This window comes from Pezoporus occidentalis, unplaced genomic scaffold (assembly GCF_034315485.1).
Source record: "Pezoporus occidentalis ecotype Australia unplaced genomic scaffold, CSIRO_AGI_Poc_V1 ctg44, whole genome shotgun sequence".
Classification (NCBI taxonomy): Eukaryota; Metazoa; Chordata; class Aves; order Psittaciformes; family Psittacidae; genus Pezoporus; species Pezoporus occidentalis.
The window spans coordinates 530567-557420 of NW_026915769.1; the positions used below are offsets into that span (position 1 = coordinate 530567).

At 38.7% G+C, this 26854-nt stretch overlaps 1 protein-coding gene across 2 annotated transcripts in view; it reads left to right on the forward strand.

Annotated features, from left to right (window-relative positions):
- The window catches only part of RASSF8 (Ras association domain family member 8), an 86143-nt gene that overhangs the window by 42129 nt on the left and 17160 nt on the right, over nucleotides 1-26854 (forward strand). For both annotated transcript variants that reach the window (XM_062634804.1, XM_062634805.1), the window contains exon 3: nucleotides 24792-25005. In XM_062634804.1, coding sequence (XP_062490788.1) covers nucleotides 24903-25005 — 103 coding nt within the window. In that variant the 5' untranslated portion in view covers nucleotides 24792-24902. The remainder of the gene's footprint in view (nucleotides 1-24791; nucleotides 25006-26854) is intronic.

The following is a 26854-nucleotide window of genomic DNA, read 5'->3' on the forward strand; positions in this document are numbered from 1 at the left end:
ACCTCTATTCACTCTGACAACACAAGAACCAGTGGACATCAAATGAAGCTGTAACAGAAAACTAGTTCAGAGCAAACAAAAGGCAGGTAATGCTTCATAATGCAAGATTTAGATCTGTGGAATTCCATGCCAGAAAGCTGGAAAGACTAAGAAGTGGAAGAGAGATCCTGTTGAGGCTAATGAATGTAAGTCATGCCTGTGAATACTGGGGTTGGAACCAGACGAAAGCTCACACGCCTTTCAGGAGATCCTTGCAGTCTTTTTTGTCTTTCCCTCAGCATTTGCTGTGACACCTTGTTCTCTAAAATTCTTAACCCATGAAAATAAAATGTCTAACGTTTCTCATCTTCTAGCTTACTGAGGCAAGGTCTCAGTCTTTTCCACAACAGCGTCAGCCAGGGTTTCATGTGCTGCTCCATGTTCCTCCAAAGAGGCACTACTCTTCTCACTTAGGCTGTTTCTTCATGGAAGTCATGTGGGAGAGCTCCTCCATTTCTTGTGCTGAGACTTCATAGTGGTGGAAACTGTTTCTATAAGAATGCCATAGTCACAGTTGTAATTGCTTTTGAACTTTTCACTAGCAAAGGTGAGCTGCTGCTAGTCAGAATAAATGTGCATGGTATGACCAGATGGTGAAGAATCTGTCACCCCCAAGGGGAATGGGTTTTCCCTCAGCAGCTTGAAAAATCTACCGTATAAAGTCAGTATTAGTGATGAATAGATGGACTTACAGGGCTGGGTAGACGTTTGGCCTTGGTTCAGGATGCTGCCTGTTAGGATCTTCTGGTGTTGTCGATTCTCTGGAGTTGTCTGTACAGCTTTGGAAAGTAGTAGTTCAGGACACATTGAGGGGTTTTTTTGTGAACCATAGGTAGTCCAGAATCCTTATACTTTTCCATAAAACTTTCAGCTGATAAATCAGCATTTCAGTCATGTCTCTATTTGATTTCAAAACAGAGGAGTGACTTCCTTTGAGAAGTTTTTTCTTATTATACTCCTTAAACTTTACATATGAAAAGTGAACAAAAATAGACCTGCTTGAGAATTTTAAGAAAAATTCTTAGACTTTTTTCTTTGTTCAGTGTGGATCTAATGGCTTTCTAAAGCAATTTAACTTGCATGAAGTCTTAAATACAGTCGACAAAATGTTTGTTCTGAGAGACAATTCTGAAGCTTTCACTAGTAGCAGTTTTGTTTTTTTTTTTTGGAGCAGTGATACTGTGTTGTCTAGGAAGTTTAAAAAGCAAGAAAACTAACTTTGTTGGTATTTCATCATAAAGACTTTATTTGTATCCTGCAGCTGTGAGTAACTGCTGAAGTGTTTTGTGGCCTGTGTTCTTCATGATGGATTTGTCTTTTTGACCTTCTGGAGCTGGAGAGATACTTCTGCTCCTGGATGGACTAAAAAAACACGAGTATGCTCCCTTCCAGAGCCATATTTTTGCCATGTAAGCAGGGTGGAATTTGTTTTTGTCAGAATGTCCCAGGTCATGAATTGAAAAAATACCTCATTCATAGATCTCACAATTCTCCCCTGTCATCTTTGCTGGTAGTATCTTGAGGAATAAATGAAGAGATGGGACAAGTTCCTGGGTGCTTTCTGAAATGATCTGTAGTTAAGGGAGAGTTTTTCTCTGACACACCAGGAAGCTCTGATAGAAATAATCTCAAAGGAAACATGCTTTTTTTCTCACATTTTCATTGCTTCTCTTGCATATTTCAACTTTGTGTGTATACACCTTTCTCATACTGTTTTTTGCCTGTGTCGGTACAAGAAAAAAAACAGATTGCTTTGACAGGGTTATCACTGGGACTCTTGAATTTTCCTGCATTCTTTGGATCACAAGAAATACTTTTCATCTATTCTGTTTCTGTGTTCCCTGCTCCAGAGCTGAACACTGCACAATGTACCTCTTGTTCCCTTGCTATCTGTGCTACAGCTCTTTAATGACCTTGCACTTGTTCAGACTGGTGGGATAGCATAGCTGAAGTTGAAGTTACCATGATGTGTGCATCTGTTTATTTCCTTTTCCTCACTTGTTCACATTTTTATTACATGTAGCTTCTTGCTTTCTCATGTAAGGCTTCTTTTCCTACCACCTTTTATTGTTCTGTGTAAATCTGTCCTTGCATAAAACTCAGATCTTGTATCAGATCTAAATGGTTTGTTTACATTTGTAGCACCAGTACTTCAAGTTTCTGGAATGCATTTTAAAGTTGGAGACTATGACTCTCTTTCTGAGGAAATACACTGGAAAGAAAATGTATTCTGTCAGTAGTTTTTCTGAATTAGGATTCGTTGTTCTCTTGCCAACCAAACTGAGAATGGAGTGTACATGGAGACAATATGTTTGGCAAGAAGGACAGAAGTATTGATAATAAATGATGGGAAGGGTGGTGTGTGGAAATGCCACTTAGATGAAGAGACAGGAAAGCTCAGCTGTCGTGCTTCAAAAATGTTTGATTCTTTCTTTACCACTTGAGTCATGCGTCCAAGCTATGTCCAAGCCCTGGGTGTTGCAGGCAAACTCTTTCATCCTTTTTTCATTAATTTATTGAGCTCTGGCAAGGTTTGCATCCACTCACTGCTCTGCTTGCTGGGTTGGCTTTTTCTGCACAACAGTGTAAAGAATGAGATCTTGTGTTTTCTGTGGACTTTAAATTTAAAGTTAACCTGGCTGACCTTTTTGAGGTCATAGTTTGGTTTTTTTTAATTAATTTATTGAGCATGAGGGAATTCTGCAATATCCTAATCTTTGTAATAGCAAGATGTAGACCTGCCCTGATGAGTGTTTGATAATACACAGTCATTAACCATTTGAGAGAAAAAAATATGTGCGTATTGCCCAACATCTAACAACAGCTCACAGTTTTTTCCACTTGATGCTTGCATATGAGTAAATAAAAATGTAATTTTTCTAGCCTGCAACTGCAAAGATAGTATTGATTTTTGCACTAATTGCAACGCACATTAGTAATTTCTCTCTCTGGCAGGAAGGAAACTGCTTTTTTGGAGCCATGTCATTCAGGTAGAATCTCTTTTCCATGAAGGTTTGACAATTCTGTAGACTGCTTCCTACAAAGGATAGCTGCACAACGTTTAAAAAAGAGAATTTCTAGACTTTGTTAAAGAACCATGCTTTAGTAATTGATATTTTGAAATGAGGGAGAGAAAACAGCAGCGACATGGTGGCAAATTTAAAGCATCTCATTTGTCAAATCTACAGAAATCTCACTTTCAGATACCTTCAAGTTAATATTTAGATCATTCATCACTAAATAGAAGGAGAAATGCGGATGCCTGTCTTCACTCTTCAAGTGTGGCTTTTGACTTTTAGAAGTAATCTCAGATTTCTTTTGTGTAACCTTTCCTGGGTCTCAGAAAACTTCTAATTGAAGTCTTAAAACTTCTCCAGGAAGCTGTAGCACCACAGTGGTTGTCACAGAACTGGCCAAGCCTGACACCTCTCACCTGTGACAGAATTATTATGTTTTAGACAAAGCATCCCTTTGAATTCTATATAGCAAGGCTTTGTTTCTTCACAGAAGAAGACTGAAGGCCTGTGTGCTTTCAAACAAAGCCAAAAGGTTAAGATTCCAGATTGCTTCTAAAACAAAAATACTCTGTGGTTCTATGTGCCTCTCTGTGCTAGATGAGGAATTATTCTTTTCAAAGTGTTCTTTTTCAGTTTAACAGCAAAGTCCTTTTCAAAGAAGAGAAACAAAAGGAATTTTACAAGTCCCCTCCACCTCCTTTTTTCCATCTTTTTGATTCATTCCCTGGCTTTCCCATCAATTTGGGTTATTAGGAAGGAAGGTAAGCAAAGTGTTAGGCTGCCAGAACTCATTACATTATGTTTTTGTTTAATAGATTAGCAGTGAGCACGCTTCTAAATAAGGTTCAAGCCTCTCCCTTTCCAGAGGGTGTTTTGAACTGACATTTCTGCCCCAACCAGACTGCAAGATTTCCTAAGCTCATTATTCTTACCTGGATACATTGAGACAGTTTGCCTCTCTCTCTTGAGGGCCGTATCTCTGGGAGATTCCTGGAGTTCATGTACCCGCTGTCAGGAGCACCTTAGTTCTGCATGTAAATGGCAGGGTGTCTGAAATGGTTTTCCTCAAATCCTGTAGCGTGATGATTAACACAATTTCTTAGGGCATGGCAGATCCTCATCTTGCTTTTTTTGGATAAAGATATCTCTTAAAGCAGGGTGTTGGCAAGGAATTGATGTATGCACTTGTGTACTTAGTGTTTCGCTGAGTAAAGCTATGTTGTTTTAGCACACATATTTGACGTGAAGTCAGAACATAGTTTGGGAGGTTTATAATTTTATTTAACTTCTGCTGTGATTTGCAGAAAGGTCATGCTTTTAAAGGTGTTTGTAGTCAAATCCTTGCTCTCAAGGGGCATTTTGTCTATGCTTAATTTTCGTGTGAATCTACTAGCATGTACGAAGTGAAGCCCGTGGTTGAACCCCTGTTGGTTTGGGGCTCTTTGTTTATGAATGGAAAATACGATTTTGCAGTCCATGATGGTCTTCATAGATTAGGCCAATAAAGATCGGCAGTGTGTGTTCCTCTACCATGCCCAAGAACCTTACTTGCAAAATACAACTCTAGTATCATAAAATTTATCACCAGTAATTTGCTGTTATTAATTGAAACAGAGACATTCTGGAGAATGCTTGAACAGTAGATGCTTAATTTTGTTGGCAACCTTTTCAAAATAAAAGGCAAAAAGAGACTAACTAAAACATAGCTTCATGTGTATGCATACTCTTCTTCCCCGTGCTGGATATCGAGACAGGAAGACAGATAATTAATGACTCTGCTCAAACAGGGTTTTCAGTAAATGGGGAGAGGAGTGACTGTACAATGATGTTAATTTGTGGATAGGTTTAGATTTTATTTTTCCCTCTGAAAATAATGCTCTTCTGTATGTTTTTGCCTTGATTTAGAAAAGTGAGATTTCAGAAATGCACTTAATTTTGAGAAGCTTAGACAGGCTCAGATACCTATAATAGTAGTAGAATTGAAAATGCTGTTAGTGCCCTTCCTGTAACACAAACAAATTGTTTCGATGATTGGCTCTGGTCAAATAATTATGTAAACATCAGAAAACTTGCATCTGAAATACATACACAATCAGGAAGTTGAAACGTGTTGTTCTAGTGAGGATCGTGTAAGGATGAAGCTTATTTACCATTTTAAAGTATTTCCAAGTAAAATCTAAAATAGATTGAAGAGGCTTGCTAGGCTTTTAAATATAGAAACAAAGGCTTTATTCAACTAATGTAATGTAGCAATTAAGATGGCCTTGGCATTTCAGTGTAACCAGTGGTAATAATGGGTTGGAGTTTTTTTTCCTGATTGGACGTCTTGGGAGAAATGGGAGTTGTTCTGTTTTGGAGGTGGGCAATGATTTGGCAGTGACTTGTTTCCCAGCTAGCTGTGAACACAGTGTGCAGCATGTGTGGCCTGTGCATCTCCTTCGTTCCACGTGACTGCACTCTCCATCATTTTCTTTGGAATAGAAATCATGGCATACAAGTTAAAGCAAGAACCGTGAGAGATATTAAAATCTCTTGTTAACTTTCCTTAGCTCTCTACTTAGTGTGTCAGTAAACCTGTATGTTTTTCTTGACATCTGTATATGAGCCCTATTAAGGGTGAAGCACTGCTCATACTTCTCTGTTGAAAGCACTCTGGCAGTCTATGTCTAAAGCATGTGTAGGCTGCTTTTGCCATGCCATATTTTAGTGATGCATTCATCACTATCACTATGATGGATACAGGTCAATAGGCTTGTTTGCGCTCTAGCTCAGCTCCCGATTTTGTGTATGTGTAGATAGTACAAGCTGAAGCTGCAGATGAATGTGTGTGGTAGTATAGATTGTCAAAGATGTGACAAAAATGCTTTTGCAAACTAGTTAGATATCTTTACATGCTTCATGTGCATGTCAACAGGGTAGTTTCAGAAGGACCTTTGCCAAACATAGTGTTATCAGAGATTTTCAGAAGGGTTTGCATAATCTAGTTATTGATTCTGAAAAGCAAAGTGTGTGAGTCCTTGTCGGATAAAGTCATAAATCTTTCCCTACTACTCAGGACATGCAAGCTGCATAATTCCCTCTCCCCTACATGCACTTCCCACCTTTTTCACATAATTAAGTATTGGCTGGAAGGATCCTTGGGCGGTCATGTAGTCCAGCATCCAGCTTAAACAGAACTGTCACCAACACAGTGTAAATTCAGCTGTGGGTTTGGTCTGGCCATATCTTGAAAACCTACAGGGGTGGAAGTTCAGAACCAGCCCGGGTAGCCTCTTCCAGGGCTGCACTACCCTCCCAGAAAAGAAGTTATTCTTAAAACCCATTTGAATCTCCATGCTATCCCTGGTCTTCAGAGCTCTTTGGATGCCGGTTAGAATGTTCTGTTCTCCCACCCCTAGCATGCCGGGGTCTTGGGGGAGTTAGTACTAACTTCCAAACAAAGTGTCTTAAGACACCTCTCTCAAGAGAATAATGACTAAACAAATATAGTAATATTGCTTCTGATGAGAATGTATAATTAAAGCTTTTTTGTAAGATTTAAGAATATTTTACATCTTGGTATTGAAATCTACTTCAGAATTCGGTGAGGAAAAGAAATTGCACTTCTTCCTTGTTTATTTAGCGTCTGAAAGACTGTAGTAAAAGCATAGTGGTTTTATTAGAAGAAAATGAGGGAAAAAGACCTAAGCAATATATTGTATAGCTGATAATTTCTAGATCAATCTCTTGAATGTAGCCTTAAAAAGTTTCTTTGGAGGGTTTGTTTTGGGGTTTGTTTTGGGGAGAAGGGAAGAGTAAAGGGTGGGGACTAAATCTTTGCTATCTTCATAGGTAAAGAACCTGGTATTTTCTTTACTGAAGCATAGCTCTGCAAACTACAAAAATTAAATGGTAATGCAGGGAACCCTTAGAAAAACAACTTGTAAGTAACAGTAGTTTCCATCTACTCATGTGATCTGAGATAGAAGAAAATACAGATTTATTTGGGTAATATATTAAACTTTCCATTTTCAATTCCATAGTGTATGGGTATATAAATCTTATCCTACACGTAGTTGATGCAAAAGTTACGGACGATCTAAAAAGAGAACTTTATCTAGAAAATACAGGTGATAATGCAGTTTTACAGTGGAATCTCAAATGCCCGTACTTTCCTGAGAGACGTGTCAAAATTACCCACAGAATTATTTAAATCACCAACTTCTTTTTGCTATCTCAGTACCAGTAACATGTTATGGATGTGCTTTACAGGTAAAGAAAAATAGAGGCTTTAAAATAATACGGGAAGGGACCTGTATGTCATAGTCTTACTGGAGTTGGTTTAGATTCTCTTTTTTTACTGTGACATGTGAAGTCTGTTCTGTTAGAGATTCTAAATTGCATCTGCCAGTTTTGGTTTTGGTTTGGTTTGGTTTTTGATGTCTGAGTTATGCATAACATTGGTAAAATATGTTCTGGAGCTGCAGTAGGCCTCGGGGGGGGGTATAAAATGGGTGTAAAAGCATGTGTATACGTTATAATAGCATAGCCTTTTTTTAGCTATACCAGCAACACTTTACCTATTGAGTTTGCACAGAATTTAAGGAATAATGAGATAAAATGCTTGCTAGTCAAATGGATGTGGTATTCACGCACTTGAATGGTGGAAGGAATGTATAAGGTGGTGTGATTTTATTTTATTTATTTTTTTTTAATGTAAAGTAGCAATAATTCCTCCTTTAGTGTTTCTAAAACTACCTTCTGTCTTTCTCTATGAAACCGCAGAGCTAAACTGGAAGTTGAGTTGTGTATACTCAAGCTTTGGCAAGTGGTTGTGATGATGAATTCTCTAGTTTTAAGCTAAGAGGATTTGAGTGCTGCGGTGTTCCCTTAGCAGTTCTGTTCGGTTTTCATTACATTCAGTGTTTAACAGAATTTTTGTCTCAATACTTTATCCTGCACTCTGCAATCTGACATTTGGCCTACTTGGATAGTTGTGGAAGGTTGTGCCTGTTTGACAGTTTTAGATAAGCTCCACTGGCAGTGGACTGGATTTGAATTAAGGTTTCTTATTTTTAATTAAGCTGTACATTGTGTTTTAGTGTTTTGCATTTTCTTCAGCTTTGTCTTCCTGTAATGATCAAACACCTGTGTGATTTATTCATTAACACCTGCTAGCTGATTTTTATGTTTTCTCAGGAGCAATGGAAGGGATCTGGGGGTATGAGGTTTGGCATTTTTTTGAGTGCCAGTGCTGGGTTAGACTGACCTGTGCAGTTGAGACTAGATTGACCTGTGCAAGAGATTTCCTGTATTCTCTTACACAGGTATTGCTTTAGGCCGATTTAGGGATCTTGGAGCCTGAAGTTTAGTCTGTACCTTTGCTGGTGCAATTTTAGTCTGTTCCCACCTATTGTTGGCAGTGAGCTGGCGCTAAGGTTCAAGTTTTGTGCAGATCTCCTAAGCTCTTTGTTAACAAAGCTTTCTTTATGCTTGACGATTTCAAAAGTTTTTGGGGAATCTTTTGTCTTTCAGTGAGAGTGGGCAAAAAAAAACCCTTCTGTGATGGACTCCTCCATTTGAGAAAATGAGCACTTTCTACCACTGCATTGGAGCCAGGGCAACATCTTTGGCACTTCTGTCTGACAGAGACAACTTCAAGGTTAAAACTAACTATAGATTAGATAACTAGGGTTGGGCTTCAAGGTGAAATCCTGTTTCATAAAGTACTTGAAGGGCAACTTGACCTCTGCAAGGAAGTTGTGGGCTTTTTTCTTCTTTTAAAAGAAAGGTCAAAAAAAAAGAGACTGGAGTCTGAACATTATCTGCCAGTTATATTGTACTGCACTTTACATTTCCTCTCATCTTAAACATCACAAGAAGTGTCAGCAGAAGCAAGAAATCCTAATAGTTACCTGTTAGTATAACAGGACATAAGGTTTAACTCTTCTGACTGCTGCTTGGATGCTGAATTCAGAATTTAGAAACAGTTTCTGGTGCCGATTCCTTTCAACAGTCAATCTTACTTGATCCATGACTTAAAAGTTGCTTCAGGTAAGCTAAACATGAACTGTTTAACTTCATAGTTAATATGCATTTATTTGTATTAACCTGCCCTTATATGTTGACAGGCAATAAGAATCAGAGCAGCTTAGGATGGCGAGAACTTTTGAGACTGGACTGAATGATCCAGCATTTCTCCAAAGCATGTTTTAAAATGAAGATGATACTCTGTTTTGTTTTAGAGTGTGCTTTCTTCAAAATTTGCTATTCCTGCCATATATTAAAATAGTGAAAAATCTAGAAGATTATCAGTGATTATCGTATTTTCAGTTTATTGTTTAGTGTAAAGGTGTGTCTGTCTTCAGGCTTTCTTTCCTCCCTTGGGTTAATGCTTTCAGGATACTAAATGTTCGAGTTTGGTTTTTTTTTGTTGTTTTTTGTTTGTTTTTTTGTTTGTTTTAATAAAACTTTAGCTTTCAATTTTTTTCCTATTACTGAATAACTGATCTGGTCCTGGTTTTAGTCACTGTTGGTCTTTTAGAGTGTTTGAGAGATTGCACTTGTGCTTTACCTTCTGAAAGTTAATCTAACATGCACTTAGTGGTACTGTATTGGAGACCCTGATGTGTGCTTTTCTCCCTGTGCTTTGGAAAGCCTACAGCATGAGCTTCCAGAGTTCTCATGTTTGCTGCCTGGGCTGTGTACACATTTCTATGAGAGGATTATTTTAGGGGTTTTTAAATCAAAACTCTGTAAGCAGAGTTTAAAACTGAAGATTGTTCCATACCATAAGAATGCCTTTAATTAGCAGGTTTGCAGAGCTAAGATCCCTTGTGGCTTTTTCTGCGGTCTCATGTACACTGGAGCGGTTTTTTGGCTCAAGACAAGAAGAGGAATGATACATGCTATCATCCACCATAATATCTATATGAAAGTAAAAGATGGGGGTTTGAGGCCCTTCAAACAAAGGAAGGCCTAGAACCCTGTTCTCCCACTTCAGGGGTGAATGTTCTGAGCTACTACATATAGTCTCCTCCTTGTCTATGGATTTAGCATTTGTATCCAAAGGAAAGAATTGGGTACTAAAATTCCTGAGCAGGAATTTGAGCTGTGTGTGTTCACCAACCTCACCCAGCCTGACTGAAGAGCCTGAATGCGAGAGGTGCATTTGCAAGTGCCATCTGTCTCTGGGGGTTTTGGGCACACTGTCACTCGGTGCCTGTCCTCAAATACTTACCTCTTTTGCTGCACTGAGTAGGAGCTCTGGTGCTGCAGGTTTTATGAAGTCAGTTCCTGGAGCTCAGAAAGAATGTAACAATGTCTAGCATGCCTGTAAGGAAGTCTTCCTCTTGGCCTGTTCTTACCAGAGAATCTAACCCTACAGAGTTGTTTCCAGTCAATGTCCTTCATTGCTGCCTTAAATACTGCTTGTAAAGCTTGTCTGTCTGTTCTGAAAGTTAAAGTACTATCAGCTAGAGCTTGGCTACAAGCCTGAAACCATGCTGCTCACATATCTGTTCTGACACTATTATTCTAAATTATATTCTTCAGAGTGCTCATGCAGCAATGTATTTTTTCTGATGCATAGGTAAGAAGAACTCATGCTCCCATTTGCTTTTGTATTTTTGCAAGCATAATATTTGAGGGGTGCTGGCATGTAGAAGAAAGATTAGAACTCAGGCAGGGCTTGTATTTGATCTTTTTTCCTGCAGGTTTTGTTAGCGTGTTTATCCTTAAAAGTATGTTTTGACAGAGCACAGCAGTTATTGTGAGGCTGACAGTGGATTACAGTATTGTTTGTTTAGGATTCAGAAGCCTAGTATTAGATTGCTTCTTGTCAGCACAATGCAGGATATACCACATGGTGTTTGCGCATGGAAACGGTACTACCCCAGCCCTAGCAGTGGAATTCAGATGAAGTGATACTGTTCTCTAGCCTTTTTTTTTTTTTTTAACATATTATAGTATCTCTGGTAACAGGCATGCAATTGTGAGTATAGCACTGTGTGCTTTAACCTTGTAAAAGCAAGGATTTCAGAAATAGCTTGGAGTATTCCACTCTTATCTCTGAATACACCTAGTATTAAGGTACTGCTAAAGCAAGAAAGCATATTACTAACATTGAAAGCTCTTGAGTTTGGTTAGTTCAGCCTAAATGTTTCAGCTTCCTATATCTAGGATCCCAGTGAGCTTCTGTAAGTTGGAAGGACTGCAAATAGATGAACAAGCAGGACTTAACTCCAAAGGTTTTTTTTTAATTAAAGGCTTTCTCTTCTGCGGGCTGCTCCCACGTAGAGGGCTGGAAACTCATAAGTTTCTATGCCTAGAATTTTTCTTTATTTCCCTGGGAGGACAACGGACTTGACCAACTACAAAGGATGCAGATATTGCAGTAAAAGCAAGCTGCTTCCTTTCCAGGCAGAGATCAGTTGCGAATGAAAATAAAAGCTGAAAGTTTTGATTGCACTTTTCTTGCAACCCGTGTGCAACATGATTTCATTTTACAGAGAAATCCAAACTACTGCTGTCTCCTATTGACTGTGGTGGTTGCATACACACAGATGAATTCTCAGGCAATGCTAATAGATGTTCTAGATCAAATTTTGGGCTGGTCAGGGTGTCAAGGAGGGAATTGCACTGAAATTCAGGTTATGGTGAAAATACATTAAAAGTGACCTTACTGTGATCTTTAGGTCAGGGGACTGGATTTCTTCCATGAAGAGAAGGTTTAATCCTTTCTCTTCAAAATGTTGCTGAACTATATTGCTTTGAAAAGCAAGAAGAGAAGACCAATCAAAACTTTGTGACTGGAACATTGTGAAGAGCTTGTTCTTTTCTTATCAGTTATTATAATTTTCTTATCTGTTGTGCTCCATTGGATCCCTCAAATTTATAGAACAACATACTCTCTAAATTAAGCTTCATTTTATGAGCTCATCGCAAAAGGAAAAAAATTATAAGCAAGGGCTCAGTGCCCTTTGTATAGACTAGTCTAACAGGTGAATTTACTAATTCATCACTTAATGAGTTTTCTGACTCAAGTTCTGTCATTCATAACTCGCACATATTGCAAGTTATGGGTTGCACCTATGAGCAAAATGGTTATCTAGCCAGTGGTCAGAGTTCTCTTCCTTTCTCTTCCATCATGGTGTACACGTCACATGAATCGCACCACAAAGCACAAAAGCCTCGGGAATCAGCTGCTGTTGGATCCGCTTCAAAAGCTTTTTGGATAAGCTGACATATTTGTACCTTCCAGCCTGGAAGTTTGGTCTGTACTGTTTCTTTCCCCAAGTCAGCATACTCTGACGAAACTACCAGATAACCAGTATGCATGGATTATGGCTGCTTGGAGACAGCAAGCTGCAGATGATAATGACTGCATAATGACCTTTAGTTCTTTCTGGCCACCATGTCCTGCCTACATGTTGTCTTCTCTTTGACCTAATGGTGCTGCTGCCACCATACATCAGGTTTTAGCATATGAGCTATGTGTTAGCCAAAATCCAAGCAGGGATTGACTGAACAGTCACACTACCTTTAGACAGCAGAGCTGAAAGTGTTTTCTAGGGGCTCAGGAACAGTTTGGGATCTCTCCATTCCCAGTGGAACGCCTCTTCCAGTGCCCACCCTTCAAAGACATGCAACTGCATCTCTACAGAACATGGCTGTTTCTGAATAGTGAAACACCTTTCCAAGGACTTCAATGTGGGGTTCCTTTATGTGCACAACTTACTACTCACGCAAGAACATTCCATTCCAAAATTTTAAAGGTTTGAGCAATTCCAGTTCTCCTGGTTTTGATTGGATATGGGTGCGTGGAGGAGCAGGATCATGAAATGCAAAGAAATACCTATGCAAATTCTGTTAAAATGCCTAATTTGCCATATTTGGTTTCTTAATGGGATGACCATTAAATTATTGTAACTATTGTAATATGTTCCCTGTATTGTGTACAATAGGCTTTATACTAAAGTTAATCATAACAACTGCATATGTTGTCTGTACAATTGTCAAACTGCACACAGTATGTTTTCAGTTGCCTTATTCTGCTATAGTGGGGGGTTACTCAGCTATTCCTATGCCAGTGGCTGCATTGTTTAAACAACAGAAGAAAAGAAGAAGAAAAGGAGAAGGAAGAAGATCATGAAGACTTAAATCAGTGCTGGTTCCAGAACCTTGTTCTTTGTATGTTGGACTCTGTTAAAATGCAGTCATTCTGTGAGGAGGGATGGTGGCTCTAGAAGCTCTTTCTATAGCTGAGATGAGGAGTAGGAGGGTTCTTTAGCTGACTAAATTGCCAAGGATTCCTTGGAAAAACTGAAGTTCCCTCAAAGATTGTCTGCCCTTAAAATGAAGATATGCAGTGAGAAGGCAAAAAAGAGATCATAATTTTGAGTCACTGTAGTATATCTGTTTTGGGCCGCTCCATTTGAGGTGTTTGAAGTGATTGAAGTTGCAGAGCCTGAGGCCTCAGCAGTTTCTGGAAATTAAAGCCCCTCAAAGATATGAAACACATAGAAACATGTGCTGTGTGAATAATCTGAAATTAGTTGCTGTTGAAACTATAGGCCTTTATTATCACCTCTTCCATAACACAGATGTCCCAGAGACTTGCACAGTTCTATTGGGTCTCTGTTTTTTAAGCTGGCCTGCATTATATGCATATACTGTAAAACTCTATTATACTATCTATTTTGCATGGAAAACCAAGAAAACTTAATATACAACTGTGCTTGTCCAAACCACAGAATCTTGAACTGTTCTTGAGGATTGCTATGCCTAATACCTTCTTTAGAAGAATTGATACCTTCTTTTTGATAAAGGTGCCTGGAAGCATATGGGCAATTTGGACATTGATGCTTAATGTGCGCATCAAAAAAAGGAAAAAAAATTGCTCATACAAATTTGCTCTTAAAATGAAATACTTTGTCTCTTTTCTGATATGGTTATGTAATTGTTTCTTATTTAAAATTTCCTTGTTTGAGTGTCTGAACATGTTAATGCTTTCTATTTTTTAACAACTTTAGGTCTTTATTTACTCAGTAGTTCTTGATTAGCAGAAACCTTCTGTGGGCACTCCCCTTTGAGTTCTTTCCAGGATTTAAATTGCTTGCTAGTAATTGTGTTTAATAAGCCATTCTGGTGTCCTAATGTTACCTGATATTGTACACTTCCATAGCTGCATGTCAATAAAGATTAGAAATCCCAGGAACCATTTCTCATTTAAAAGCAAACTGGTCAGAAAGAAACCAAAAACAGGCTCTTTTTGGTAAGGTCTGTTGCACAGTTCTAAATCCTTAACCCTGTCTATTAACTCATTCACTGCTGCTGGTGGCTAATAACTCTCCAGATTACACAGCTTTTCCTCTATGTTTCCCTGGAGAGGAGAGCTCCACAAAACCAGATACTATTCTTTAAAGTTTGGTAAGGAAGAGCAGTGGAAATTAAAAATGTCCTAATTGGATCTCTGATTTTTTTCCTGTTTCAAAGAAGAAATGCAAGCTGGACTTTGTACTTCATAAGCCGTATGATGGTAGTCCAGCGACTACATGAGCACCTCAGCTCCTTCATGCAGCATCACAGAGCAGCTGAGATGCTGGTTTGTTTAACTTGGACTTCAGTACTGGTGCCTAGCATCCCAGCTATTGCGTAATTAATTTCAGAGGTATATGGTGAAGGTCCACCATGATACGAAGAATATTAAAATTCCTTCTGGAGGGACAAATATACTCCAAAAAGCCTTAATTAAGTTGCCAGTCTTCTGGATGCTTAGCAGGAGCTCTTTAGGCAGGTCACTGTTTTTCTTGGCCTTTCTAAATGGCAGTAGAACCCCCCAAAAGAAGGCACATCCTGCCCAAGGTATGTAGGGCACGTTTAAAGGAGTAGGTCAAGATCAGTTAGCATGAAAAGCAGCAGGGTCACAGCATGCCGCATGTTGATACATTGTGTTTTGGTAAACGCTGTACAGAAGTATGTTTAAGGGAGATTTTGAAGTAAGATGATGAGGAGATTTAACCAGTAACTTGGTGGAGTTTCTCTTTACACACATGTCTGAGGTGACTTTCACAAATGAACCATAAACCAGTACAGCTCACTTGGAAAATGTATAAGAAATAAGAACAGCAGAGATGAGTGGAAGGACTTCCTGAATGAAAATAAGTAGATTATGTATAATGTACTAGAGAAGGGTGAGGGCTGCTTTGCACTTGCTGCTTTTGACAAGTTTGCTGGCTCCAGAAAAGTGTCCTGACATCATTCTGGGCAAATGGACAAGATGGGATTGCTGAGGGTGCAGTGAGGAGGAAGATGTAGTCATTAAGACTTGAGATGAAAGCTGGTAACTGCATGGGCAGTAATGAAAGGCTGTATATTAGAAGGTACAAAATGTAGACAGTGTCTGAAAATATGGGGGAGGGGGAATCAAACCGGTAAGTGTTAAAGTGGTACTGGCTCAGAAATTGTTGCAACAGAGGAATAAGGCTGTATTGAATTTGATCTAATATCCATTTTCCATTGGTGTTGTAGACTGTGACTCTTATTTAATGTCAGCGTTTTTGGCAGAGAATCCTGTTTTTCCTGAAGAGCTGTTTGCTGGGTCATTCTATGAATGCCATATGTGATCTTTGTAAGGCTGCTTCCCAAGGAGATGTGTGTTTATATTGATGTTACTCATCTCTACACTTCTTGCTCCTCCCAGTGAATTTTAGCCAAACTTACATTCTAAACCACTAATTCTCTTCTATGAAGTTCATAATGCTTTCCCTAAAATTATCAACTGAATAGAGTAGTGATACCTAAGTGTACTCGCCTCCTGAAGTTGTATTGCAATTCCACATCCATTTTGAGGTAGGGTGGCCAGTTGACCAAAGCAGTATAGATTTGGCTTGGAGCCAGCTATAGCATCACCACAGCACCAAAAGCAGGACTGTGGGAATTAAGTAATGCAGTTACAGTATTTTAGTCCATAAGCTATTGCTGTGTATTATGATTACCTCAGATGTTGCTCTAACAAATAAAATTATCCAATGTCATAATTGCCTAAAGAAGGGCAATACTAAGTGATTCAGCTGAGTCTTATAAATATGGAATAGAAAAAGCAAAGAAGTTCTTTCATGTCTGAAGAAATACGGAAATAAGCATAACAAAATGGAAATTTCAGAAAGGTTTGGGTTCCCCCTGCTTATTTCTTATATTTGCTTAACTGTTTAAAGACTCCCTGTAGAAATACATTGTCTTGCAGACTTTTCTAGGTTGCCAGGAGAGTGCCTTGAAATTCCTTAGATAATATTTAATGAATAATGTAGCTGCTCTCTGAATAAAGCTTTTGAGATTATAATGTCTAAAAACAGTTACATTGATTACGTTGAAAGTGCCTCACCTTATTTCTGTTTCAGGAACTGTGTTTAATTGCAGTGAGATTTCTTTTCAGTAGTCATGTAATACCATAGCTTTAAACCATATTCTTAGCTGACTTTAAAAACCTCATCTAATTCAAATTTAAATAGCTATTTCAGTTGTAAGGTGTATTTTATTTCCTACATCCTTCAGGGAAGTATGGACATGAAGAAATGGGCTTATTTGCATATGACTTTCCCAGAAATATAGTGAAAGAGAGTGTTGTGTTTTGGTCCATATCTTGAAATGTGGGAAGTACAATAAGGTTTTTGTATGTTTTTCTGAGCTTTATCAAATTTGCCCTTGGTTCACGCTTGGTGTGCAAGGAACACCTTGCTTTGACAGCAGTGACTCAGTGTGGCTGTAGTCAGATGACAAAGCCCAGCAGATACTGCATGTGGGCTTGACTGAAGTACAAAGAACAGACTCAGCACTACAAAACCAAGAGTTAAGGCAGTTCTTGCCAAAATGGAGCAGATGACCTCATTGCTGCTAGTGTAAATATAGGGAATTGCACACAAATGTCTTCAATCAATCCCTCAACTTGCTGTAAGTGTTTGCAGACAAACTGTAAGGGGAGAGGGAAATGCTGAATGGGTGGGACCATGTCTTCCCTGAAAACATCTGAGAGAATGACCCATTTTCTCCCTTTAAACTAGGGCATCTTAGAGGTGTAAAGTAACTTTGAAGTAAGCTGTGCGTATTGTAGCTTTTACATAGATATTTCTCCCATAGTGAAATAGCTTGCTTATTCGTTTGCTCTTTGTTTTGCTTTCTTTCACTCCCACACAGTATTTAGACCATATTAGAGATGTATAAATGTGACTTCCACTTAATGTTGCTGTTTATTAATAACACTGTGGTTGCTATTTTCTCAAATGTGCTATATGTTTGATACTAATGAAGAACAAATGCTTACAGGGCTTTGGAAGACGTTACAGTGTGGTAAATATATGCCTGTTTACTTGACACGATGAATCATGAGATGTTTGTTTAATGCATTATAACTTTTCTTGAGCTGCTTGTCATAGAATTTGTATGCAGTGCAGTCTCCTCGGCTAGCATATCTGGAAAAGGATATTCATCTGCCACAGAACAAAATGCATCTACACCGCTGTCTTAACCTCTGACATGCTGCTACCAACTATCCAACCCTTCCTATAACAGTGATGAGCAGTGAAGCTTTCTGGAATGGGTCCATTCAATCCTACGATCTGGTAGAATTGTGATGTTTTCTATTGATAATTTTGTATGTTAGTAGCTGGCATACAGAGTGAAGAAAAGGAGTACTTCATGTAAAACCATCTGTAGATGATACTTCAGTCCTAATGCTGAAACAGATTCAAGGTTGGGATTTAGTGATTAAGCCTGCTTGAACCAGATCCAGACTTTTATCAAAATAAATCCTATCCCAAGAGCTGAAAGTAAGTGCTGCATCAGGTATTGTTTTGTTTTGCTGGTGAATATCCTTAATACTTTTCAGTTTTAAACTTCTGCCCTCAAATTGTCCGAGTGAAATCTGGTTAGTATAAGCAAGATCCTTGGAATTGTCTGACTTGAGAGCTATCACCATCTCCAAAATGCCCTTGGGTTTTTGTACCTCGAGTCTATGTGGAGTTCAGATGCTTTTTATATCGCATCTTATGGAAATGAGAGTATTAATTTCAGAGTTGCTGTTCCTGCTGTATTAATTCAAGTGTGAGGATGTGAAACTTACTGTTCACTGTTACTGTTTAACTGCATTACTGTTAAAAATGCAAGGTTATATTTTAACAGTGACCAAATAAAAAGAAACTTTAAGAAGCCATCTGTTTCACTAACTCAGCTGCTGGTTTGGTTCCTTTTGAGGTGATTTGGAGGTGTTAGAGAACACAGTTGAGTCAAGCCTTGTGGTTTCAGAGTTGTGAGTCAAGATACACGGTGTTACAGACTGCGATGGGATTTGAAAGCATTAGCACTCCAGCACCAATACACATTGTGACAGTGGCTTGGAACTTAGTTTTCTATGAAGGTGTGTGTATTTTAGATACAATTTGTCATCATGAAGTTTTCCAGCTACCTCATTTCTGATGGCTTCCAAGCTGGTGAATCGTCTTTTGTGTTGCAGTTAAATTGTTGCTAAATGGCATCTCGGGTTTCTTCAGTTTTACTCATAATCATGAGCTAGATTAATGAAGCGAGCTGATCATAGAGGAGGAAGAGCACTGATGCCCTATTAATGAATTTGGGGGTGATCTTGGTATACTGGTGTGTCCTTCAGCTTGCTGTTAAAGGTCAGTAAGGACAGCGAAGACTTGGATTCAGCCCTCATTTCACTGAGTAGGAAAAAAAAAGGAGGGAAGAGGGGGAGAGACTAGTTGTGCTGATGCCTTTGAGATAGCTGTCATTTGTTTCTGCGTGTCTCAAAAGGAAACAAATTGCACGTTGGACAAAGATGTTCTAAGGCGGCTTAGAACAGCAGGCAATGAAAAATCAAGAGCTACAAGGGTTGAGATTAAAACACTGTGAGGGAAGAAAATGCCCTAAAGACAAACATACTGAAGTCAGAGATCAGACCGAGAATAAAATATTGAAGCTAAAAATGTAATTTTCAAGGTGGAAGAATTATTTCAACTAACAACTCGCTTCATAGTTGCCATTAATAAAATCTGTCTTTAAAAGATACTGCGAAAGGTGTGGATCAATTCTTTATTTTCTCTTATGACCAATACAAAGAGAAATGAAACTTCCAACTTGACTTTTTTTTTCCTGTGCTGTAAAGATCGTAGCTCAATGAGGGGGATGTTCTGTATTTAGGGGACCTACCTTTTGGCCTCTTTGTTTCAAAAGAGTGTTCTTTTTCTCATTTCCATGCCCCCCCCCCCCATGTTGTTAGCTGCATTGTACAAGAAGAAACTGCAAAAGAAACAACAGCTCCTGGACTAGGCAGTTAAGGGTTCTTGGATGCAAGTCAACTAGTAATTTGTGTGGGAAACTGACTTTGGGACTTCTGGGGAATTCTGGGTTATCTGGAGGGAACATTTCTAGCAGCCGTTGTTGCTAGAGGCATCCTCTCATAGTTCAGAGTTTGTATAAGCTCACGTAGTGGTCCTGTCATCTCACAGGTAGTTTGTGTGTTGCTTGGGTATTACTTGTAGCATCTGGATTTTGGCCTATTTCACATGGATGCATTGGACCATCTTCTGGCCTGTTTCACACACACATGTGCTAGACCATCTTTTGGCCAGTGTCATGTGAGGAAAATTCTTTGGTGCTTAAGCTCTCTCAAGCTCATTCTCAACACTATCATCTTCATGGTTTTGGGATCTCTGGTTGGTTTGTTTTAAGCAGTGCTTATTATCTCTGAGTGTTCTTGTGGAACAGCAAAAGAATAACACTCCACAAGAGGAAACCACTTAGTCCAACTAAAAAACTTTAGAACACTCCTTCTGCATAAACACTTTCTTTACAAAGAAAGTGATACACAGATTTCAAGGCCACAACCTGTACCTTTCTAATATCAAGTGAAAATCTTTTGCATGAAAAATTTTGTCTTGAACCTGCCATTAAAGGTTTGTTGCCCATTCATTGGTGGGAAACAGTGCATCTTGCAGGGTATTTCTCCTTCATCAGTCCAAGGGAGGAGGCTTTTAGGTAAATACTAGTTAGCTTGCTTCCAGTAGCCAATTCTTCATTTGCAGTCATCTTCATCTGGAAAATGTTGTTTTGCTTTATACCAGGGTTCTTATGGTAGGGAGGAACTGTCAAATGCCTCCCTCTTCACAGGGGGTACTGTCATGCTCTTCTGGGTGGTTTTGTGAGTTCTTGTTAGCTGAGCTGACTTATTTGTGCTCTTTTTAATTTTTCTTTTTCATTCCAGTCTTGCTTGCACTAACTGTTCTTACTAACAGCTTCAAACCTGGGTGCAATAAGCTGCCTCTTTGTCCAGAGCCCTATTTGGTGTCATAATATGGAAAGGCACGGAATACAACTTGGCTATAATGCACAAAGAATAAGAAATAAAGGGAATAGTGCCAAACTCCAGATGATGTTCAATTATAGCTAATTATGAATGAAAGTGCTCACTTTAAAGTAGAATAAGCAGCACACTGATGATTTGTTGGGGAGCAGAAAGTTACTGAAGTGGTTGGCCAAAATTCTGTAGTTGGCTTCAGCTGCAGCAGGGTTCTAGCCCTGATTTGAGGTGCATGCTGCTTTCAGATATTGTGAACCTTCTGAAGATTAGAAGTGAGGTGAAATCAAAATCTTATTTTTAGCTCTCAGGGATGCTCATGACTTAACACTTAAGGTTAGATAGATTTTTCAAATACAAGAAAAGCCCTTTGCACTGTGTCAGTTCTGCCTGTCTTCTGTGAAGCTGCAGCCTTTTTGTAGTTCATAAACTAGCTGTGAAGAGTAGCATATACGTATGTGTGTATGTATATATACGCATTTTTCTTTATACTTAAAACCTGAACAAATACCTGAAGGAATAAGATATCATCAGCCAATCAAAATAAAAGTAGAATTTAGGGTTTAATGCATGGCAAACAATGTAATTGAGGAGGCTTCAGGCAAGGTAATGGAGAACAAAAAGCACATGGGAGAGAGGTGGGGGGAGGAAGAAGCTGGTGGATGTCACATTTCCAATGCTTGATTCTATTCAGAAATACCTGTCAATGTGCAGCTGATCACTGCAAAACTGGGGGAGAAGCTGTGATCAGAGGGATGCTTTGGCTTGTGTGCCACTCCACTGTAAATTAGCTTTGCATTCCTATTCCCAATCGTTGCTAAAATAAGTTACGCATAAGAACTAGTTTTGAACTTACGGGATTGTGAAACCTCAAGTGAGCTTTTTTCCCCCAACCCTTTCCATTGGCTTGAGGGATAAATTCATATGATATTGTAGGATATTGTGTCATCTTTATTGCAGAAACACAGTGTTCATTCTGGACACAAATTTCAGGTTGAAAAATGTACCTGGGGCTGTCATAATGGTCCTCAGTGAAAAGGCAAATAAGCTATTAATGGTATACACGAGTTATCTGTCAGCAAATAAAGAACTGAATACATATGAAGAAAAACCAAATGCTAATAACAGGGTGTAATATAGTTACAGTTGGGAAGCAGAGAGAGATCAAAAGGTTTCTGGTTTTCAGACCTCTCTGTGAACTTCTACTGCACAATCCTAGAAACCAAACAAATCCTGGCTATTTTTTATTATTATTATTTATTCTAGATTAGCTTTGCTTAGAAACTATAATGAGATGCTGATTTCAGCGCATTGATCTTATATTTCTGGAGTCTGCATTAGGTTCTGGTCCTTGAAAGAATTCTGTTAGAGTTTATGGGGCACACAATCCCTTAATTCAGCCCTGTATGTTGGTCTGACGGAAGCGTGTACCACAGGCTGATTTCATTGGTTCGCTCTCACTCTTTAGTCTATTAAAACTATTTGCCCTGTAAGAACTGAATGGGAACATTTCCCCTGAGCTCAGACTGTTTCAAAGACACTCTGTTCGGATCATTTGCCGCTTTGGTGAGCGCTGTTTTCAAAATCTGAAGTGTCAGCAAATATTTCATTATTAAATGATGCCTCTCTTTAGTAATTTTTCATTTCTTTTTTTGAAGATGGACAGTAGGAAAACAGATGACCAAAACTGATCTGTACTGAAAGCAAGACTCTACATTGCATGCTGACTGGGGGGAAAATACACTTGCTGGCTTGCTAAAATGAGATAATAGTTTGGATGTTGACAGACAAAAACAATTAGAGCTGTTGGATGCTTTGCTGACGTGTGCATTGTCACATGGAGAGGTGGCTTGGTTGGTGCCAGTAAATCTGAACTGTTCAACTCTCAGCAAGATATTAAGTTAATTAATAAAATTCCTTATGGCTGTGCTTGGAATGTGAGGTCTGTTTATTTGTGAAGACAGCTTGTCCAGGAACAAACAACAGAGGTCACTGAGGGGGCCCATTAGGTGTTTCCTCAGACTCTGTGCTATTACAGGCTAGTAAAAGACTTTCTTCTGCTTTATTTCTTGGTACATTAAAACAGTGTTACGTGACTGAAGTGTTTCTGTATTTGTACGCACAATGTATTTGTAAGCTTGTGCGGATAATAGTTTTCTGTAAAGTATTTAATTAAACATTGGAAAATGTTTTATTAAAACTCTTTGACCTCTTTGGGCTTTTAGGTGCTTACTCATGTTTCAGAAGACTCAATTTCTCTATACACTATATTCTTAATGCCTATCACTTTTTTTCTTGATTAATTATACAAGCACGTTTGAAGTCTGGTTTTACATATGCATTTGAACTTACTTATGTTTCGTTTTCTGAATGGGTATGTTTGGACAGGAAGTTTGGGCTGTGTGTGCTGAACTGACTTCATAGCAGCCTTGCTTAGTGCTCCTCCACTAAAGCTTGTTCTCCCCATGTGGTGTGACCGCTCTGGCTCTAATGGACTTTGGGGTGTTCTGCTGCTGACTGCCACAGCTTGCCAGGGACAGATCTGTGTTTCTTCTGGATCATGTGTCAATATTTGTCAGCTGTTCAATGAAGCATTTGGTTGTAGAAGGGAAATAATCTTTTCACTCTAGTTTGAGGCCTGCACCAATACATCTTTTCGATGCAGAAAGAGATGTTCACTTCACCAGCAGGAAGCAGCTCTGATTAGACTGTAAACATGTACTGTACTAAGGATTTGCTTAGTTTTTCCTGCTCCATTTCTGCCTTCATGTGCAGAATCTGTTAAATCCATCAGAATCATCAGATTCCATGTTTCTTGTGTAACCCTACCCTGCTTGCCTTTACTAATCTCCACTAAATAGCTTTCAGATTTCTTTTACTTTATTCCTGTGTTATCCATTTTTCCTTGTACTTAATTTTTCAAAAGTATTGTCTTTAGTTTTATAATTTTATCCACGTTGGGTTACTTGAATACATGAGCTGCTTTTTTAACTTATTGTCATGATTTATTTTTCCTCTATCTGCTTAAATATCTCTGCTATCTCATTAGGGGCCAGTTTTGTTTGGTGGGTTTTCATGTTGGGTTTGTTTGTTTTTAAGGAATAATCATTATTGGTGGTTTATTTTTTGTTTCAACTGGGGGGGGGGTGTGTGTATATTTTTAAGAAGACAATTCTTGGGAGGTTATACTTTGAAATATTTGAAATTCAGCATCTCAGCAGTTCTGGTTAGAAATGAACTTTTGTGAGCCATGATGCCGGTGGATCTGCTTATGCAGAAGAAAAACAGCTCTTGGGAAAAGCTGAGCTCATAGCAGACCCACTGGAGTTGACATCAGTAATTAATCTAGAAGCTAGCATTAGATGAACCTTGATTGGGTAAACTTGACTGTTGGTAACAAGATAGCAGAGGGCATATGGCTGCTTGTTGCGTCCTAATCTAGCTCTCTAGGTTTGTAACTTTATTTCTGTGCTTGAAAGTTTTTCTGGTATTCCGGTGCAGGAGACTTTTGGACTCACAGGATTTCTTTGTATGAGAAAAACCAACCTTCTGACCTTACCCCCCAGCCCCCATTTACAGACTTGAGGAATTTTTCTATTTTAAAGTTAAATTGGGAGCTGGCAAACTGTATTAGCTGCTATGACTGCTGTTATTTCAGCAAAGGCTATAGAACTATACTCAAAAGCAAGAACCGACTAGACTAGATGGTATGGCTTGTTTTATTTAGTATTGCAGTGCCTGTGGAGGAACCTCAGATAACATTAGTCAGTGTGTCTCCTTACAGAACCAGCACAGTGTTAGCAGGGTTAAACCACCTCTGCAACACTTCTCCTGATGCATCTCCATGTTTTAGCGAAAGAGAGAAGCAATCTGCCTGATGGCTTTACTTTCTGGCCTTTCCAGCATTGAGACTAAATGCATATTGGGACTAGGAGCCTTCAGCTGCTTCTGTATGCAGAGCAAGGTTGGACTGTAGTTGAAAATGTTTCCCCCTTGGTTTTTTGTGCCACCACCTGCTAGTAATTACTGAACAAACACTGAAAGCATCTATAACCAGTCCCTTGAGACATCCAGGCAATATATAAAGAAAGAGGGATACCTGTTGCTGGAAACTGTTATGAGTTTATTCTGGAATTGTTTATTTATGTTGCTGGAAACTGTTATGTTTACTCTGGAATTGTTTATTTGTGCTTTTTTTGTAATGACTTTTAGTATTTTAGGAAATAAACTGTAATGGAACTTCTGGTATGTCTACAGAATGGCTAAACATTGCTAAAGCATGGGATGTTTGGTTGGTGTTAGTATTTTTAAAGAAAGGCCGCTGTGTTGCTTCTTCTGTCCAGTAAATGTTAAGGTGAATTTGTTAACTTTTAAAACTGGTAATGCCTCACTATAAACACCAGGATCTTTCTCTCTTGTAGCTGCTGAGAGAAGTCTGCGGCATTACCTCTAGTACAGCTGCAACTATGACTTGACTCATTTGCATTCATGGCTCTTGGATGATCTAGTGAACCATGGAGCTCAAAGTATGGGTGGATGGAGTCCAGAGAATCGTGTGTGGGGTCACTGAAGTCACAACATGCCAGGAAGTTGTAATAGCCCTTGCTCAGGCTATTGGTAAGTAACTGTCAGGTGGGTGTCTGGGAACGGGGGTGGGAAGTTTGTTTTACGAAGCCAAACCAAGGGAAGGTGGGGTTGCACTGAATATCAGTAGAACATGAGATAACCTTGCAGTGTAAACTTGCAGCATTTGATTTTCAACCTGACAGAGATTAAAAAGGAAGAAAAGAAACACTTTGAAATCTGTAAACTTTTCATTTAGTACAGATTTATTCTCTGGATAATAATACGCTGTCATTCGTCATTGTAAATACTGCCTGTACTGCAGGAGGAGCTAAGCTGTCAATGTTTTGACTACCAAAGTAGTATAAAAGCAGTGTAAAATAATAGCTAAAAAAAAATGGCTTTTCACAAGCTAATGATGTTCATTGAAATTATACGCATTGTAGCTATATTGGGAACAGTGTAAATCAATTAAATAGATTGTTCAAGTTCTTCTCTTACTCCTGAACCTCGCATAACTCAGTACTAATGAAAGGGTAACTTGAAGTCTGCTCAGCGTTAGCTATTTGCTAAACACTTTAGTGGGGAAAAAAAACCCAACCAAATTTAAAGATCTTTATGGCTCCTTCAGGCTTGTCAGATCTCAGTGATTGAGAGCATCCTGAATAAGCCTCAACTTCATTCCTTCAGTGCTTGATATGCTGAATCTTATTCTTTGCTAAAATGTTATAATTGACTTCACATACTATTCAAATTTATGTGTTAAAACATATGTCTTTCCTAAAATTAAATTGATAAATGAAGAGCTTGCTTTTGCAGCTTTCACTATTGCAACAGTTTTGCAAGATTGTGTTAGCGGTCTAACTCAATTGCAAAATAATGATTTTTCTAATAAAAACCAACCTGGGGCCATGAATGACAACTAGATATTGTACCTGTAAGCATGAAGTCTGTTTCTCTGAATTTGTGATGCTTATTTAAGTGTGCACTTCTGAACGTTATTTCCATATACATTCATCTGATGGAGTAGAAGGCTGGCACTTTTTTGGTTAGTATCTTCAGGGGATGGAGCATAATGTTAGCATGTGTACTCTATCTATGCCCATCAAATACCTTTTAAAGTTTCATTTAAAGAAAGTCACTATGTCTCAAATCTTGTATTTAATGGTTAACCGATAAGTATGCTTTTACTGTTTGTGTTAGCTGCAGCTCTTCATTTAATGCTAATTAGTTTATGAATTGCTTGCTTCCATATCTCATTTTCTGCCTATAGGTCTTTCAAGGCACAATTATGGTATCATGATAAGTTCCTAGTACTGATTAAGAAGTGTTACATAGAGAAACTGAACTGGTTGTGGTAGACTTCTGGTTTTTTACTTTGTTTTCAGTCTCTTTCATCTTATTTCCTTTCCTTTCTCTCACAAAACAAAAAAATGCTAAACTCCAAGTTCTAGACAGTAATTTAATATTCTTCTATGTAACTTCTCTCTGTTTTTAATGTATCCTCATTTATTATCCTCAGCTCTGAAAAGACTCCATCAGCCTTGGAAATGCTTACAGTTTTTCTCAACTCATCAGACTTCCATTTCTGTAACACGTCACCAGTTATCTGAGGCATGTGACTGGTTCCACATGGAGATAAATTTCAGTTGCAACTAGAGCCAAATTAAGATAACTTTGGAAACTCATTCCTAAGGGAAATACCTCTTTAGAAAACACCTCTGGTAATGGTGCTCCAGTTTCTTACTGGGGCAGCTAGGACAGTATTAAACACTATATAAATAACACTTGCATGTCTGGCAGATAGCACTTTCCGAACTCCTCTGTCAGGTTATTCATCAAAAAAGCAACCATATGTCTGCTCCTTTGATTTGGCTATAGGTACCAGCTTACCAAGAATAAT